The sequence below is a fragment of the Excalfactoria chinensis genome, chromosome 3 (genome assembly GCF_039878825.1).
Source record: "Excalfactoria chinensis isolate bCotChi1 chromosome 3, bCotChi1.hap2, whole genome shotgun sequence".
In the NCBI taxonomy this organism is placed as follows: Eukaryota; Metazoa; Chordata; class Aves; order Galliformes; family Phasianidae; genus Excalfactoria; species Excalfactoria chinensis.
Window position 1 is genome coordinate 61,258,240 of NC_092827.1, and position 17,084 is coordinate 61,275,323.

At 39.2% G+C, this 17,084-nt stretch overlaps 1 protein-coding gene across 1 annotated transcript in view; it reads left to right on the forward strand.

Moving 5' to 3' along the window:
• The first annotated feature begins 921 nt into the window (after positions 1-921).
• Positions 922-17,084, forward strand: part of SHPRH (SNF2 histone linker PHD RING helicase) — a 42,913-nt gene continuing 26,750 nt past the window's right edge. The window contains exons 1-11 of the mRNA XM_072331809.1: positions 922-1,081; positions 2,649-3,322; positions 3,808-3,937; positions 5,715-5,927; positions 6,240-6,318; positions 7,451-7,601; positions 8,239-8,344; positions 8,865-9,121; positions 9,544-10,233; positions 13,257-13,508; positions 15,119-15,197. Of these exons, the coding sequence (XP_072187910.1) occupies positions 2,681-3,322; positions 3,808-3,937; positions 5,715-5,927; positions 6,240-6,318; positions 7,451-7,601; positions 8,239-8,344; positions 8,865-9,121; positions 9,544-10,233; positions 13,257-13,508; positions 15,119-15,197 (2,599 nt within the window). The 5' untranslated portion in view covers positions 922-1,081; positions 2,649-2,680. The remainder of the gene's footprint in view (positions 1,082-2,648; positions 3,323-3,807; positions 3,938-5,714; positions 5,928-6,239; positions 6,319-7,450; positions 7,602-8,238; positions 8,345-8,864; positions 9,122-9,543; positions 10,234-13,256; positions 13,509-15,118; positions 15,198-17,084) is intronic.

The following is a 17,084-nucleotide window of genomic DNA, read 5'->3' on the forward strand; positions in this document are numbered from 1 at the left end:
CCCAGCCCCCTGGTGCCATACTGCTGGTGACTGGGGGGGAGGAGGAGGGACAAGGTGGGCTGCAGACCCTGCCCTGATGGAAGCACAGACAGCTCTGACATCTCTATTTTCAGCTGTTAGAAGGAATGTTCCCAGCAGGTTATTTCCTCTTCGTCTCCCTTGCTATCTTACTCTGGTTACAGATGTATAATGGGGAGTATGTAGTAGTTGTCCATTTCACTGTAAATTTACAGTTGTAAAATGTGATTAAGTGATGACTTCGAAGCTAGTTTTCATGCAGGAGCATCTAGTGGCCACACAGCAGCCCATGCACAGAGGAATAAAGCAGTCAACCTGCTGCCACAAGGGTGCGAGCATCCCAAATGCTCCTTCTGTGCTGCCTACCCAGTGCCGGGCAGCTCTTCTGTGATCGCAGAAGCACTACGGCTGGGAACAGTAGAGAATCAGTCACAAAAACAATCCGGTTGGCTTCATTTGTAGACTAGCAAATGGGCTGAGCAGCTGCTAAAAGAAGTTCCGATTTTAAATGACTTCCCAATGTCTTTATTTACAGCTCTTACAAGCACACGCGGGGATCTGCTTATTTCAGAAGAAGATAAACGTGCGCCTAGTTCTTGCCGAAAGAATATTTGCCACTTAACCAGCCCCATCAGCAATCATCCCTCCCCCCACACGCCTGCGCACTCCGCCCCGGAGGCCTCATCCTCCTTCCCGCTCCGCTCCGCCCCTCTGTGGGCAAACAACAAACTCCCCGCCTCCTTACCCAGCGGGGGCCGACTGCGCATGCGCAGCCTCGGCGCTGTCACGCTGCCGGCTACGTTCGTGGGCGGAGCGGGACGAGCTGTCACCTTCCGCGGATTCCATTGGTTGCCCGGCAGGCCGGGGCGGGTGCGCGCGCATCGCTGTGCCCACCTCCCCCCCCGTTCGGGGTCGTTCCTACTTCACTGTAGGCTGAAGCGCTCCTCCCCTCCCTCCCTTCCTCTCCCCTCCCCGGTCTTCCTCTGCCGGACGTTGGTCGCACGGCCCTGCTCTGAGCGGGGAAGGAGCTGCGCGAGAGGGCGGAACGCCGCCTCACCCTGCGGTGCGTTGGCTGTTGGCTCTGTTCCGGGGCCCCTCCCGAGTCCCCGCTGTGGGAAAAGTCCGCCTGGCGGGGGCCCTCCTGGGAGCCTCTGGGGAACGGGCCTATTGGGCTCTGAGGGCGGGGGGGGGGGGGGGGGGGGGGCGGACCAGCTGGGGAATATCCGGTGCGAAGGAGCCGCACCGATGGCTGCAATCTTCCTGCTTCGGTTCTGATACACGCTGCCTCTTGGGGCTTGATTTTTTTAAGTGTCAGCGACTCTCTCGTCGCTCCTGAGTGCTATGTTGGAAAAACGGAGGTGTTTCAATCCTTAATTATACGTCTGAAATTCAGACGCAGCAATTGTTGAAGTAGTTTGTAAGGAAACCCTCCATTTCAAACGAAGGATGTTTGGTTTTTATAGGTTTGTCAAAAGTCAGGTGGTTTGGTTGCTTTTCTTGGGATTACCCCGTAACGTTAGAGTATGGAATACTGGAGTTAGTAGGTTAGATCCGCATCATCCAGTGTTTTGTTACCAGCTGTGACCATGTTTCATATACAGTCATATGCAGAAGCTGAATTGGCATGAACGTCTTAAGTATTTTTCTGTCTTTACTGTTGAAGAAAGTGCTGTAATGTGAGGTAAAAAAATTATTACTGCATTCAGGCTCTTTAGAAAAACCACTACAGCTGTCAGAAAGTAGTATTTTAAAAAGGTGACTCCTTATTTCTGTATTTAAGCGTGACCATGTAGTCCTGTGTATGTAGTTACTTCCCAGATAAGTCTAATATTCCTTAATTTGCTTCCTGTGCACATTAATTCTTGTTCAGCGTAAACAGTTTACATGTTAAGCATACATTATTTTCTAGTACTTTATCACTAAAAAGGTGTTTAGTGCCCAAGCTGGAGGAGTACCTGGATGTAGCTTTGTGGTTAGTCAGAATTAGTAAGGAGATGTGTTTACTTTGCTTATTGGTCCCACTGAAATGCACATGGAATAAGTAAGTGCTGTGCTGCAAGCAATTTGTATGTTCAGGTCTCAGGATGTACAGGTTCTTGGGAAGGTCGTGTCTTTCATACTTCTAGGAATGCCATTAAGGACTTCTAAGGACAGTATTTGAGAGTTTGGGCTCTAAACTATAGGCTGGAGACGAAGCCCAATGCTGAGTTTGCTTAAAGTGTACTTCCCGTGCAATTTTTGAAGGAAAAGGAAAAAATATGTCTTCTCTCCACTCCCGCCTCCAAATCTCCTGTTCATCCTTCATGCTTGTTTGTGATGTCTCTTTTAGTGTCTCCCACCACCCCTACCACTGAGAGATTCCAGTGCTTCTGTTTTTATATCTGTCCCACGAGAGTCTCAGTAACAGCTTTGAAATGCAGCATTCTTGTTGATCTTGCTCTGTAACTGTCTGGCAGAATGAAACAGAGCTCAAAGAAAGTGCTTGGTGTCCACTTTTTTTTGCATAGGAACAGGAGATGCTCTGTAAAACAATCTACTAATGAGTTTGGCAGCTCCTGCACAGTGAACTTTCAGTGTGGGCATTTGATTTTGCAGTACTTATCACTGACTAATATTAACTTATCTCACAGAGACTGAAAATACCGTTGAGAGAAACGACAAAATGAGTAGTCGTCGAAAGCGTGCGCCTCCATCAAAGATAGATGAGGCGGAGAAGAAACTGCTCTGTTGGAACATGCATGAGGACCGGAGAAATGAGTTGATAACATTAGATGATGAATTGACTACTGAGGGTGATGTTCCAGGTCCCAGCACTTCTTCTGCATCCTTCTTTGTTATAAATGATGATAGCATTGATGAAGATCTCATTCAAAAAGATGACAGTCATTCAAAATCTGAGAAGTTTTTGACAGCTAATGATGGTGAAGACTCTAATTCCACCTCAACTCCCATGTCAGTACAGCTAAATATTGTAGTCTTGCCATACCGTGCGGATGGGTCCTGGAAAGTTTTATTGGGAGAACTTGCTTTTTATCTTCCCTCTGAGCAAATTGCAAGTGAGGAATTCCATGAAAGGGGCTTTACGTTAATCAGAGGAGACTCTGACAGTCACCTGCTGGTCTGTGTCCATAAAAGAAGTGAAGAAGAGTACAGTAATGGAGCCAAAGAATGCCTGGATGCTTATGGGCAAATTGTCTCAGTGGAACCAGCTTTAGGTTGTGAAATATTGGAAGGCCTGAGGTGGTTGCAAAATAAAAAGATAATTGGACTTTATCAAAGACCTGGAGAGGGTCAAGCTCTAAAGGTATTGATTCCTATATTCATTTGTATTGTTTTCCTTTTTTTTTTTTTTTTTTCAGTTGGAACTATATATCTATGCATGTATAAATACCATATACATAAATGCATACATATACATACACGCACATGAAAGTAAAGCCACTAACAAGTCTGGCAGCTATTGTATTTTTATAATGTGATGACATACACAGTTTCTACATGCTTGTGCAGATGTTTTTCACGTCTTTTTTTTTTTTGTTCCCCTAAAATTACCTTTTACTGTTGCGCTCCTACTTTTATATTACTTAAAGGAATCAAGGGAACTTTTGGCTATGACATTTTGTATCTTTCACAAAGCTAGTTTGGTCAGTTCATCATACCTGTTTGCTTCTGCTGATTTTGAAAATTTGGTAGTTAAGGTTAGCACTATTATTTTCATGTTCTTCTGATTATAATATTCTTGGTGTCCAGCTAATTTATTAAATGATTAATTTTATAAACATTTCTTAGGTTGGAATCTACCTTCTGGAAGCAGGGCTAAGTAAACCAGAGTTTTTCAGTGATGGAGGTGGAAGACCCAAAAAAGCTAATCAGCTGGTTCAAAAACTCATGGAAAAGTTCTATAGTTTTATAATTCCAGGTAATGTGATTTTATTGAATTTTGATGAATAATTAGAATTATAAAACTGTCGCTTTAATAATTTTAAATGTAAGGGACGTTTTTAAGTTATTCCCGCCCTCTAGAGCAGCTGTGTTTTTAGGTAATATTGTTAACTGTTAGTCTCCCTGTGCTAATATCTGGTCATTAATCATATATTAATTAACTTATGGTTATACATATAACCTTTCTTCTCTGCAGATAAGGCACTGAGGCATATAGAAGCTTGAGACCTTGCTATCTAGGGAGTAAATGCAACTTTCACGAAGTCTTATGAATTGTTTGACTAGATTTAGGGTGACTTATCCAAGTTACATAGGAGCTGTTTTAAAAAACAGAGGAACTATACTCATTAAACATTTGTTCCTAGGTCAGTGCCCAACACAACAACTCTGGTGGCAAAACTTTCATTCGAGTTGTATTCTAAAGTCATTATACTGAAAATTGCATTATGGATTTACACACAAATGAAGGAGATGTCTGCCCTTATCCCTACATTTTGTTTTTAAGTACTTATTTTCCTCAGTGTACCCATCCTGTTCATGTCCTTGTAGATGGTTTAATTTTAGTTTTCTGAGAAGAATGTTACACAGTGGGTTTCTCTCCAGTTCTAGAGGGGCTTTGTATCTTTCCTTGAGCTGCAGAGTTGTACAGCTGTTCCTCGGTAAGTACTAAAAGCTGTTTTACTGGTACCATTCCTTTTATTTGAGACCTAAAACATTGTTGGAACTTGTCCTTTAAGTCGTTTGTTGCTTGATCTTACTTTGGTTTCCTAAAATTTTGACCTTTGAGTTTCTTCATGAATATTTGTTCTACGGTGCTGAAGTTCTGCATATGCCCATACATGCAGATTTTGTTTGAAATACAAGACCTTTCTAAGTCTCCTAGATGTACATCTCTTGAAGCTAGATTGTAATTCCTGAAGTATGATTTGTTGGATTTCTTACAGTGATGCAAAGGGTAAGACTCGCGTGTTGTCACACTGTTGCCATTTTTTCAACCAGATAAATAATTTAAAAATAACACTTAGGCTGATTGAGTAGATATTTCTTGATGTTTTTAATATGTTCTTTTATCAAGAAAGGGCTTACTTCTTGGGAAATGTACAAATCTTTTGCCCACAGTTATTTTCCCCTCTGTCCTTCTCTAAGAAGACGAACACATTTAGGGTACTATGGTTAGGCTGCTGTTGGACTTGATGATCTTTGAGGTCTTTTCCAACCTGAGTAATTCTATGATTCTGTGATTTAATCTGAAATGTAAGTTATTTGTGATCCTGTATGAGGTGGAAGTGTTTAGGAGAAGGTGCTTATCAAATAAGACCTGGTCATGCTATTCCTGAATTCTAAGAATAGAATAGAATAGAATCATAGAATTGCTCAGGTTGGAAAAGACCTTAAAGATGATAAAGTCCAACCACAAGCTAACCATACTGCCCTAACTCTATCAACCTTCTGCTAAATCATGTCCCCGAGCACCACATCTGAATGGTTTTTAAACCCAGCTAGGGGTGGTGACTCAACCACCTCCCTCGGGTGCTTAAGGGAAGAGCTTTACTGGTTATGTACATCTCTGTAATGGCCATAGTGTGTTAACATTAGCTTTTAGGAAACTGCTGGTAGCTTTGTCAGGTGCAATCATGACTTATGTTTAAAAGAGGTTTTGAGGTTTGCTTTCATTTCTTATTTAGATAAGTTGCAGCAAAACTTACTGAAGAGTTGACCAAAAGTGAATGATAATGCATCTCTTGTGTATGTAGATGTGTTGGAGGAGGATGAGGAAGAATCTGACATGGAGCTAGAGCGGCAAAATATTGAAGAGCTTTATGACTTTGTAAGGCATACGCATCAGCAGGATGTCCAACTACTGAGAGAGGATGTGCAGCATCCTGCCTTAATTCCCATTCTAAGGCCATACCAAAGTGAAGCTGTGAATTGGATGCTTCACCGGGAGAACTTCACAAGCACTCCAGGTGGTGGCAAGTATACAGGACTTGAAAACTTGTATAATCAAGGAAAATGGCATTGCATTGTTAGTAGAATGTCTTCTTGCTATTCCATTAGAAATTTCATTAATTGTTTTATTACTATTTTTGTAAAAGCTGTTGGGTAGTGCAGTAGATGAGAAAATAAACCTGCTTTGAACTGCAGGTGTTTGGTCTTGTTGCACACCAAGCATGGTGAAGGTATATGTCTGCCTTTTGTGTTTACGTGTAAGTGGTTCTAATTAGTGTGCTGTTTGTGGAGAAATCTTTGTCATAGTAACATGAACTCTTTCTCTATAGAAAATGCACTGCATTTCTTATGGCGAGAGGTCATCACTCTGGATGGAGAGAAAATCTACTATAATCCCTTTACTGGGTGGTATGTTTTTGTGCTTATCTATTTCTGAGAATACCTCAAGGATTTTATATATATTTTTAATTGTTATTATTATTTTTAAATTATTATTATTTTTAAAGGCAAACTGGCTTATATAACATGTGGCTAAATAAGTAAATATTGAGGACATAATTCTTAAGCTGCTTGTCTTAATTTCAATACAGATGTATATTTACAAGATCATTGCTCTAATTTAAAAAAAAATGCTAGTCTTCAGCCTTTTCTTTCAATGTTTCTAAAAGTTAAAGGAAGGAGGCAATATAATGTTTTCTGTTAATGCTGGATGTTGCGTTTATGAGGACTGATCTGAAAGTAATGCTTCCTATTTTATGTTGGCCCATTATGTGGCTGTAGAGATTGAATTTCCCACCAGCGTTCAGTTAAATTTTGTTGCCACGGCCAACATGGTGTCTGACACAGAAGGGTGGATGAAGCAAAGATGTGGAACTGAATTCCTCTATACAGAAAAACTTGCACCCATTGACATTCATTGATGCTTGCTGGACACTAATGGAGACCAAACAGTGGATGTCAGTACAGTAAGGCAGTGGGTTTGCTGGTGCAGATTTTTGCAACTGCTGCATGCAAGTTCTTTTTCATGGCTGGTAAAATGCGTGGTTGTGACTGTGCTGAAAAAGTGTTTATGGCTGAAAATTTCTGCTATCAAATACTGCAACTGTGTTCTTTGTATTTGTTACATTTTCCAAGGAATCAAATAGGAGGCATTACCTTTGGAGCAACCTACATATTTGCTCTCTTTTACTTTGGTTAGGAAAGAGTCTTGCTAGTTTGCTTCTTTGCTGTTGTAGTAAATTTTTGGTTTTTAAGTAAATATAAACACAGAGGGAGAGACTAATGCTATAATATACTAAGTTTATCAAGATGGTCTGTTCAGAGGGAAAAATGCAAAAAGACATGGCATATGCATTCATCTCTATTAGGTATGAAGACCCAAAAAGCTTGCTAGCTCTTATCAGCTCAGCTTTTCAAGGAGTGGCATCACTTGTTAGTGACTTTGCTTTACTGAAGCTGTACCGTGTGTTTGTCTCAAAACATGCTTCTGTCACACCTTTCTGTTGGTGATTTTTCACTTGGGAATATACTTGAATTTCAGTGTTATCCGCGAATATCCATTTGCTGGACCTCAGTGGCCTGGAGGTATTTTGGCAGATGAGATGGGTCTTGGAAAAACAGTAGAAGTGTTGGCTCTTATTCTGACTCACACCCGACAAGACGTTAAACAAGATGATCTAATATTACCTGAGGTGAGAAAACTGTGGGAGTGTTTACAAAGAAAATACTTTTCAGAATTAGTGAAATTTTGGGTTGCTTTTTTTTCTCTTGTGTTCACTGTTTTCTGCTTTCTGTAAGTCCAAAATGAAAGCTGGATTCAAATACAGTGGAAGCTTTAGCTCTGTGGTGTGTCCTGCTTGGTGACATAAATACTGGTGTGGTTTGCATGAGTAGCAGTTCCCATTGTTGAAAGGGACTAGCCAGCAGTTGCTAGAAGTTTATACACAGGCCAGGGGCATATAAATATGGAACTGAATCTGCTATGTTGGAAAACCCTCCCCTTCCATTCATTCTATTAGTGAGTATTAAACATCTATTAGACACAGCTTTCGTGCAGAAATAAGGATGATTTAAGATCATCATTGGTGGGCCGCTCTTCTATTTCAGTTACCAATATAGAATGCTGAACGCTATTTACCAAGAAGCTGAATGGAGTAGGATATCATTCTGGATATTTAAAATGAGCTGAGCAGATTAGTGAGTGCAAGTCATAGGGTTGTGTACTTCTGTAGTAGCTCAAGCTTTTTTTCAAATCTAAAAGGATAAATTGAGATTGGAATTACTGTGAAAAGGTGTGAGCCAATAACAGTTTGCTGTTGTCTGCATTAGGGTAAGCTTGTGAACTTCTTTGTTCCACCTCAACCTTCACAAGGAAGTAAAAAGAAAAAAGCAGGGGAAATGGAACTTAAATTGAAGGAAAAAATACAATATCCCAGTAAGTATTTTTCATGACTTAATACATTTTGCTCTTGGCATAATTCATGGCCATTGATTGTGAGTTCAGGGGCACTCTTTGCTTCTGCAGAATGCAGTGGTTCTTTTGCAAAGCACTGCGGTGTAAGACTGTGTACTACAAGTAGGTGATCTGCATTTAAAGGCTAAGTTACTGACTCAGATGCTTGTGCTACAGAACTGCATGTACCTTGAGGTCATTTTTTAAGAGTTTATTCGTTAAACAGAAATACATTGTCTTAATAAACTTCAATAAGAAAATTAGAAAGGACTGACTTTATTGTTACTCAGTAGTGTCTTGGAGTGCACATGCCTCATCTGAAAAACAGTGCTTTGTAATACTACTGCAAGTAAAGCACATAATCAGAGCTACTGCCTCTACACTTGTTTTTCTTCTGTTTCAATGAGCACAGATAGTGTTTGGAGATCATTTAATATTCATTCTCCAAGGCCATTCTAATTTTCTCTGATCTGTAGTTTTTTTACTTTGATTTTACATACAGGCTTAAGAGTGATGGTGTTAGCAGCTGTAAAGGAAATGAATGTGAAGAAAGGAGCATCCATTTTTGCAATATTTAAGTATATCAGTGCTGTATATAGGTATGATATACAGAGAAATAGACGGCTCCTCAAAAGAACGCTGGAAAAACTGATTGCGGAACAAGTAGTAGAACAAGTGAAAGGACATGGTCTGGCTGGGTCTTTCAAGCTGGGAAAGAATTACAAGGAACAGAAGAGACGAGAGAAAACCAAAGAACAGGTACAACTTGCTTCAGTAGCTACTTGCATGAATGTTGTGAAGGTGGATCTTTCTATTGCTTGCATAGCACTATCAGCTGTGTTGCCTGTGTGTGCCGATTGTGATGCTAGCTTATTTCTAAAAACAAAACCTGCACCACTTGCTTTGAAATTCTTCAAAGAACCCGAGATTGTAAGAAGGTTACATCTGGCATAAGAACATTTGACTACATCTGTAATAATACTTTTGAAATACTGCTGTAGAAGCAGGCAGTTTTGTTGGTTTTTACCATGAAGTTGTGTGGTAAACTCTGATAAGCATTAAATGTCTGGTTTTAGGGTTCAGTTATTTAAAGTATTAAAATCAACATCTTGATGTTATTGTTTTTCTTTCTCTTAATAAAAGGAGAAAGTCTGAGAATCTTGTTTAATTTTACTTTGTAGATAGCAAAGACTTCAGAAAGGATTCAGAAGAAGCAGTTGTCTAATGCTAATACTCAAACCAAAGAATCAAAAGATAGTGATGTCACTTCTACAGGTGTCCTTAATATCCCTCTACAAACATGTATTGCCACAGAAGAACATGATTATTGTGCAACTAACAAAAATGACAGGAAATCTGAAACGGATAATGAGAACTCTATGGAAGAGAATAACACTCAGGAGAAAGCTGTGGTCCCAAAATCTCCTGACTTGCATGGCAAGCTCCTCATTTCCGGTGACGTTAGTAGTCATTCTGATTTTGATGTTTCTAAAATTGCAGCTGATGTCCAGCAGGAAATCCCAAGGTCTTCACATTCACAAGAACATGCTAGCAGTAGCATACAACGGACTAGCTCTGTGTTTCCATTTAATACCTCCGAATATCGTTTTGAATGCATCTGTGGTGAGCTTGGATTGGTTGACTATAAAGCTCGTGTGCAGTGCCTGAAATGCCATTTATGGCAGCATGCAGAATGTGTAAATTATAAAGAGGAGAACTTGAAAATCAAGCCCTTCTACTGTCCCCACTGCCTTGTGGCAATGAAACCAGTTTCCACAGGAGCAACTCTGATCATTTCTCCAAGTTCCATTTGTCATCAATGGGTAGATGAGATCAACAGGCATGTGAGGTCATCATCTCTTCGAGTTCTGGTAAGATGAAATACCTTCATATTCTGGAGAGTTTTTATCAAGGTTCAGTTTCCTATCTGTATTATGTAAAGTGTAGAGGTGACTGTCTTCTCTCCTAGAAGTCTGTATTTCCTTCTATTAGGCCAACACTTCTGTTTTGGCACCACATAGTGTATTTGTTTCCAGAACAAACTGTGATTGCATTTAGTTGTTCTATTTTATTTTATTTTTTTACTGGTTGATCACTGGGAGACTACACAGCAGACTGGATGTCTTTATGTTATAGAAGCAAATTTCATGTAATAAGAACAACGTGAATTCTATGAAGGAAAGCTGTTATATCTTTTTTTTCCTAGAGATTGACTTAGAGAGGCCTGACTATAGAAATGTTTCAGCAGTCAGCTGTATAGGTATGCCCGTAGCTCCCTCACAGTTGCTTCTCGTTTAGTTCCAATTTAGTTCCTAGTTTTTTGTGTTTTTTCTTAATGTTTCAGTAGATAAGGAGTGTACTTTTTTTTTTTAATATACTTAAGGCAGTATTCAAGAGTAGGCATCATCTTTTACCAAAATTAATTTATTTCTAAATCAGGCAAACAATTGAACTGAAGATCTTGAAAGTCCCTTCCAATGCAAGCTATTAGATGGTTAATGATGTAGTCAAGTCTTGTCCATCGTGTTTATAATAAGCAAGAACATTTGTAATGGTTAAGTGCACAGAGAACCACAGGTCCCTTATTTTTGAATAAAATGGTAGTAGTTGTAAGTTGATAAAGAGAGGAATCCGTGTGTCTAGGAATATATCTGATATCTGCATGGACGACCAAAGTACAACTGAAATCTAGGCCAGCTGTTTGTGTGAGTAGTCTATAACTAGCTTAGACAACTAGCTCTGGTGCCACAGCTAACAAATGCATAACCTGTGCAGTTTGCCTGGGACCCAGTCCAAGTTTTATACTGGCTTTGAAAACTGTCAGAATAGTAGCAGTAAAACCACTTAAATACTGGATGTCAGCTGTTTAAAATAGTGTTGTCTTGCATACTAAGATGCAGCTTACATTTTCTTTTAACTGCTAACTGTAAGCCATCCACGCTGGCTTTCACTGCTGTTTCCATTTATTATTTTTTTTTCTATGAAGTTGGCATGAAAAGAGCTGAGGCATTTCAAAGAACCACTTTCCCATCTTAACATGTTTTGTACTGCTTATGACCTGTATAAATTGTAATGATCTTGTATAATAGAATGAGGAATTATAATTTATCCTTAGGCCTTGTTTTGCAGCAGGCTGTCTTTTCCTGCTGCTGTGGAAACAGCCAAAGCTTGGTGATATTACAGACCTCCAGAAAATCTGTTCACGAATGCTGAGATCATTAGACTTTGATAGCTGTTTTTTTCTTAGTAGTTGCTTCTGTGAGTATGCTGTGCTTCAGCATTTTGGTTTTAGTCTTCTTTCTCTCTCCCTTCTTCATGTGCATTAACCTGAACAAGAATTTTCTGCAAGAATTAATTTCAGTTGACAAAAAACTTTGTTGGCATAAGCAGAAATGTGGAACAAGGAGATTACTGCAGTGTGACAGTGAGAATAAACAGTTGAAATTAGCAGTGGAAGGTAAACAGATCAAGGGCTGAAGAGGGAGGGTGAATTAATGATTCATAGGATCAAATAAATTTTGGTATTTTTAACTCTTTGTTGTCTTAATAGCACATTGAAGTTTTGTTATGCTTTGAAGGACTAGGGAGGCGGTGTGGTATTCTTAATAAAAACAAGCGTTCATAGACAATTTTAGATGAGAACAAACTGTCTTGATTGAAATGTTTATGTAATCATAAAGTCTCAGAATGAGAAGTACAAAAAGGTAATCACTGTTTGAAGATGAAACTGAGTTGTAGATTCTTTCTAAGAAGATGGGGGAATATCCCTATATCTGTGAGAAGAAAATCTTAAATATTTTGATATTGGGATTAATATACAGAGGTCCAGGTGAATAGCAAGATGTACTCATTGCTAACATTTTGAAGTAAGCAACGGATATCTGTTATTTTCAGGTACATTCGTGAGATAAATAGAAAACAAGAGGAATAATGTGTTGGTTTTTTTCCTTTTAACAAGTCAGTTGCTATGCATCTCATATGCTAATTGCGCTTAGCTAGAAGTGCTGAAGATGACAAAATGTGTTTCTGCTAAATATATTTTATTGGTTAAATTGTCTTTTGTGCCACACATTATCGTGCTTTGATATTCTTATATATTGAGACAATATTAGGTGTGTTTTCTATAGATACAGAATGAGATAATGGGGAAACATAGTAGAATGTTTGATTTAACTTGTAATTTTTGTTTCTGTTGTTGTTTTAAACTGCTGTATGTTTCCAAAAGGATTAAACTTAAAATGATGAGGGAGATAAGAAAAACACTGATACTGGAACAAGCACCACTATGAAGGATTTATAATAGAACTCCATTGGTGCACAGGGATTGTTTCTCCCTGGGGTATTCTTTCCGTTTCATGACTCTCTTTAAAGATTGTTTTTGTAGAGAAGGGATTGCCCAAAGTATCATTTTGTTTTGAACCATTTTATTTTATTGCATAGTACTGTTTTTACCTTCATTTCTGTGGAATTCTTATGGGGTGGTTGATAAGGGGAATAAGAGGAGAAAGGTGATGTCCAGATGCCACAAATGAGAGGTGAGAGCATGTGACACTGACTGACAGAGTACTTACAACATAGTAGAATGTTAAATCTTGCCTGCAACTGTTGCAACAAATAACTGTTGTAGCAAATCATAAAATTGCTTCAAAAGAGAAAAAAAGAATCAATGTTTGATGTCTTGTACATTTGTAAATAATGATGCATAAAATTTGTATCAATGTGTTGCACTTGTTATCTGTATTATTCAAGTTTCTCCACTACGTTACTTTATGAATACAGGTCTTATTTTATGAAGAACACTTGTGAAAGTATGCATGTATTAAGCTATACTGATGTTTTTGCTTTTTTATTATTAATTCTTTTCACTTATACTATTGCATGCTAATCAATGTAGGTGTATCAAGGTGTGAAGAAGCATGGCTTTTTGCAGCCACACATGTTGGCAGAGCAGGATGTGGTTATCACAACATACGATGTCCTCCGTACTGAACTGAATTATGTGGACATACCCCATAGCAACAGTGAAGATGGGCGCCGTTTCAGGAACCAGAAGCGGTACATGGCCATCCCGAGCCCCTTAGTAGCAGTGGAGTGGTGGAGGATCTGCCTTGATGAAGCACAAATGGTTGAATGTACAACTGCAAAGGTATGATGTATGACATTCCCAGTCATCTGTTATTTAACCTGAACCAAGTTGGGAGGGATTATTGATCTGCCTGAGGGGAGAAAGGCACTATGGAGGGACCTGGATAGCCTGGATTGATGGGCCAAGTTTAACTGTATGAGTTTCAGTAGGGCCAAGTGTCAGGTCTTGCATTTTGGTCACAACAACCCCAGGCAACCCTGCAGGCTTGGGGAGGTGTGGCTGATGGAAAGGGACCTTCATGTACTGATGGACAGTTGGCTGACTGTGAGCCAGCAGCGTGCCCAGGTGGCCAAGAAGGCCAATAATGGCATCCTAGCTTGTATCAGGAGTGGTGTGGTGAGCAGGACTAGGGAAGTAAACTTGCCCCGTACTTGGTGCTGGTGAGGCCTCACCTTGAGTATTGTGTTCAGTTTTGGGCACCTCAGTACAGAAAGGACATTGAGGTGCAGGAGCAGGTCCAAAGAAGGGCAACAAGGCTTGTGAAGATCTTGGAGAATATGAGGAGAGGCTGAGGCAACTGGGGCTGTTTAGTCTGGGGAAAAGGATGCTGAGGAGAGACCTTATTGATCTTCCAATACCTGAAAGGTGCTTACAGCTAGAGTGAGGTTGGTCTCTTCTCACAGGTGACAGGACAAGGGGAAATGGCCTCAAATTGTGCCAGGGTACATTTAGGTTAGAAAACTTCTTTACAGAATGTGTTGTTGAGGACTGGAATAGGCTTCTCAGCGAGAAGGTTGAGTCACCATCCCTGGATGTGTTTACAAACCATTTGGATGTGGTGATCAGGGACATGATTTAGTGGAGGGGTACTAGTTAGGGTAGTATGGTTAGGTCATGGTTGGACTCAATTATGAGGTCTTTTCCAACCTGAGCAGCTCTATGATTCTATGAAAAGGTTTTGACAGGCTTAGTGTAAGTAATTAAATAAGCATCCCCCAGCTTCTAACATTCACTGTGCATGGGTCACTTGTCCTTGTATCTTCTTTCGAAGTACATTTTCTGTTGGATATTTTTGTTATTAAATGTTTCTTCTGTTGAAATTTTAGCAGACTGTGAAACATATCCAGCTCAAAAAGGCCTAATCTATACTGACAGTTCAAAGAACTAGCTCATCATATTGTATGCACTGTTTGATAATTTTCGAACAGTGCTAACCTGTTCTGTAGCATGATTCAGAGGCTTAGATACGTAGCTTGGATCTAGAAGCTAAAATAATCTACAGCATTTCTAGAAATTCTTAGGTCTGCAGAGGCAGATAATTTTAAATAGTGCTTTTCCAGTGTTTGTCCAAGACGAGAAGACAAGAACGCTGCTTACATAGTGGTATGTAGGTCACAGTGTTCTTTTTACATACACTGCTTTTGCTAACTGTTGCTTCTTGTGAACATTTGATTGCACTTGATTTCTTCAAAGTGGACATGGCTTTTATCAGCTTTTGGTTACCTTCAGAAAAGCTCAGTAACTTCTTACCTGTTTTCATACTGATGCTGCTTATAGATATGCTTTTTTTTTTTTTTTTAGACTGAAGATATAGTCTGTACAAAAAGAAGTAAGGGAACACGTGTCTGAAAATAGTAATATTTGGGTTTTCTTTCTGCCTTTTTTTCTAGGCTGCTGAAATGGCACTGCGTTTAAGTGGAATCAACCGCTGGTGTGTCAGTGGCACTCCTGTGCAGCGAGGATTAGAAGGTGAGATTTAATGCTGCAATGTCAGCTGTGAGCTTTCCTTATTCTAATAATTAGGCGATTGTTTGAAGCAGTTGAAACGCCTGCAAGTTTTACTCAGATTTTACTCTGATTTTGCAAGTCAGAAACTGTACGTATGTAATGAAGTCATCAATAAATGTATTGATGTAAAAGTTGTAGAGCTGAGGCCTCATTTCCCTGAGTTAGGAAAAATACTTTTAGGAAGGAGAAGCTATGTGACAGGCAGATGTCTCAGGTCTTTTCTTTCCTGTCAGAGTGGGTAAATTTTAACGTCTCTGTTATAGCTGAAGAATTTGCTTTGGTTGTAGAATCTGTCAAAATCAGCAAGTCATGCTGCGTTTGCTTTTGGTGTAGCCTCGTAAGAAGTACTGTGGGCACTGACTGCTACGTACTTACCAACCATTAATACAAATTCTAGAAATCATTTTAAAATAAAGCTTTGTGAAACTGTTTCAAATCCTTATATAAAGACTTAATGAATTAAGATGAGTTGTGGAGTAGGGAGCTATGTTAGGTGTCATTTATCTGGTCTTCGTGAGGCACTTATATTTTGTAGATAGGCTTTAGGCAAACATAGGAGTAAAGGAAAGGAACTGCCTGAATCTTTTGATCTCCCTGTATTCTCTAGTGGATTTAGAAATAAAGGCTACACATTGAGGCAATCTGTTTGAGAGTAAATAAATAAATAAGTAAATAAGTATTAAGTATAAATAATAATAATAAGTATAAATAAATAAGTAAATAAGTAAATAAGCATTTACGTACATTCCTAGTGTATTGTTAAGATATGAAATCATTGTAAAAGTCAGTATTGGATATCAATGCATTATGGAAATGTGTATAAAATCTTTGAACACATATATTAGAGCATTCATAGTTAATAAAGAAAACTCTGTAGTAGAAAGTGACTGATTCAGTTATCACAATTACCTTGATTGAGTCTTTTATGTGTGATAGGATTGTTTTGATATGTATCTGAAACATATTGTCTGTAATACGTGCTGGTCAAGCACTCAGGCCTAGGGGCCCCTACCACACATGAAAACTAGTAATTTGAATCTGTACCTGCCACTGCTGTATTAAAGTAAGAATCACTCTCTTCCTGTGCAGATGTGGCTCTAGGGGTTTGCTTCCCATCCTTTATGATTTATATGGTAAATGTCTTATGGCTCTCAGCTGAATAGTAAGATTGAGCTGAAAGAGCAAAGAATGTAGCCGCTACTAGGTCTTAAAGAAATTGAGAGTACTGTCAAGTATGTCTGTTTCCATGCCTTTCATCTGAAACACTTTTTATTTGTACTCCTGTAGTTTTCCAGTAAGTTTGAGGTACAGGTTTAAAGTTAGTGTGTTCTAAAAGTTTTTCCTCTTAAAATGATGGACTTCAGAATTAGGCAGAATTAGCAAGCTATGTTCTGGCAAGGTTAAAAAAAAAAAAAGTAATTTGTTAGTTTCTGCTGCTGCAGTTGAAGAGTGAGCATCTCCTGAATTGCAGCCACTTTAGGATGGTGAGCAGACAGTTGGTGCACAGCAGGCTGTAAAGTAATAACACTGAGCAATATTGTTTTAGAAAAAGCTGGCAAACTTAGCTAACCATATGCAGTCATGTAATCTCTGCCTCTCACCCTTACTTTTTGTAGGTTTAGATTCACCAGTCTGTTCAGCTGAACTTGAAGTCAGGGAATTGTCTTACAAACAGCTATATTCCAACAAGTTCTGTAAAAAAGAAACAACCAGCAGCTAACTAAAGGAGAGGTTCCTTATCTACACCTAGTCCTCTGCCTCCTGCTAACTATTGTTTTTGAGGGAATGACTGGAAAATAAGTGGAAAAGGGGATAACTAAAATGTAGTTCCTTCATGTATAGTAAACT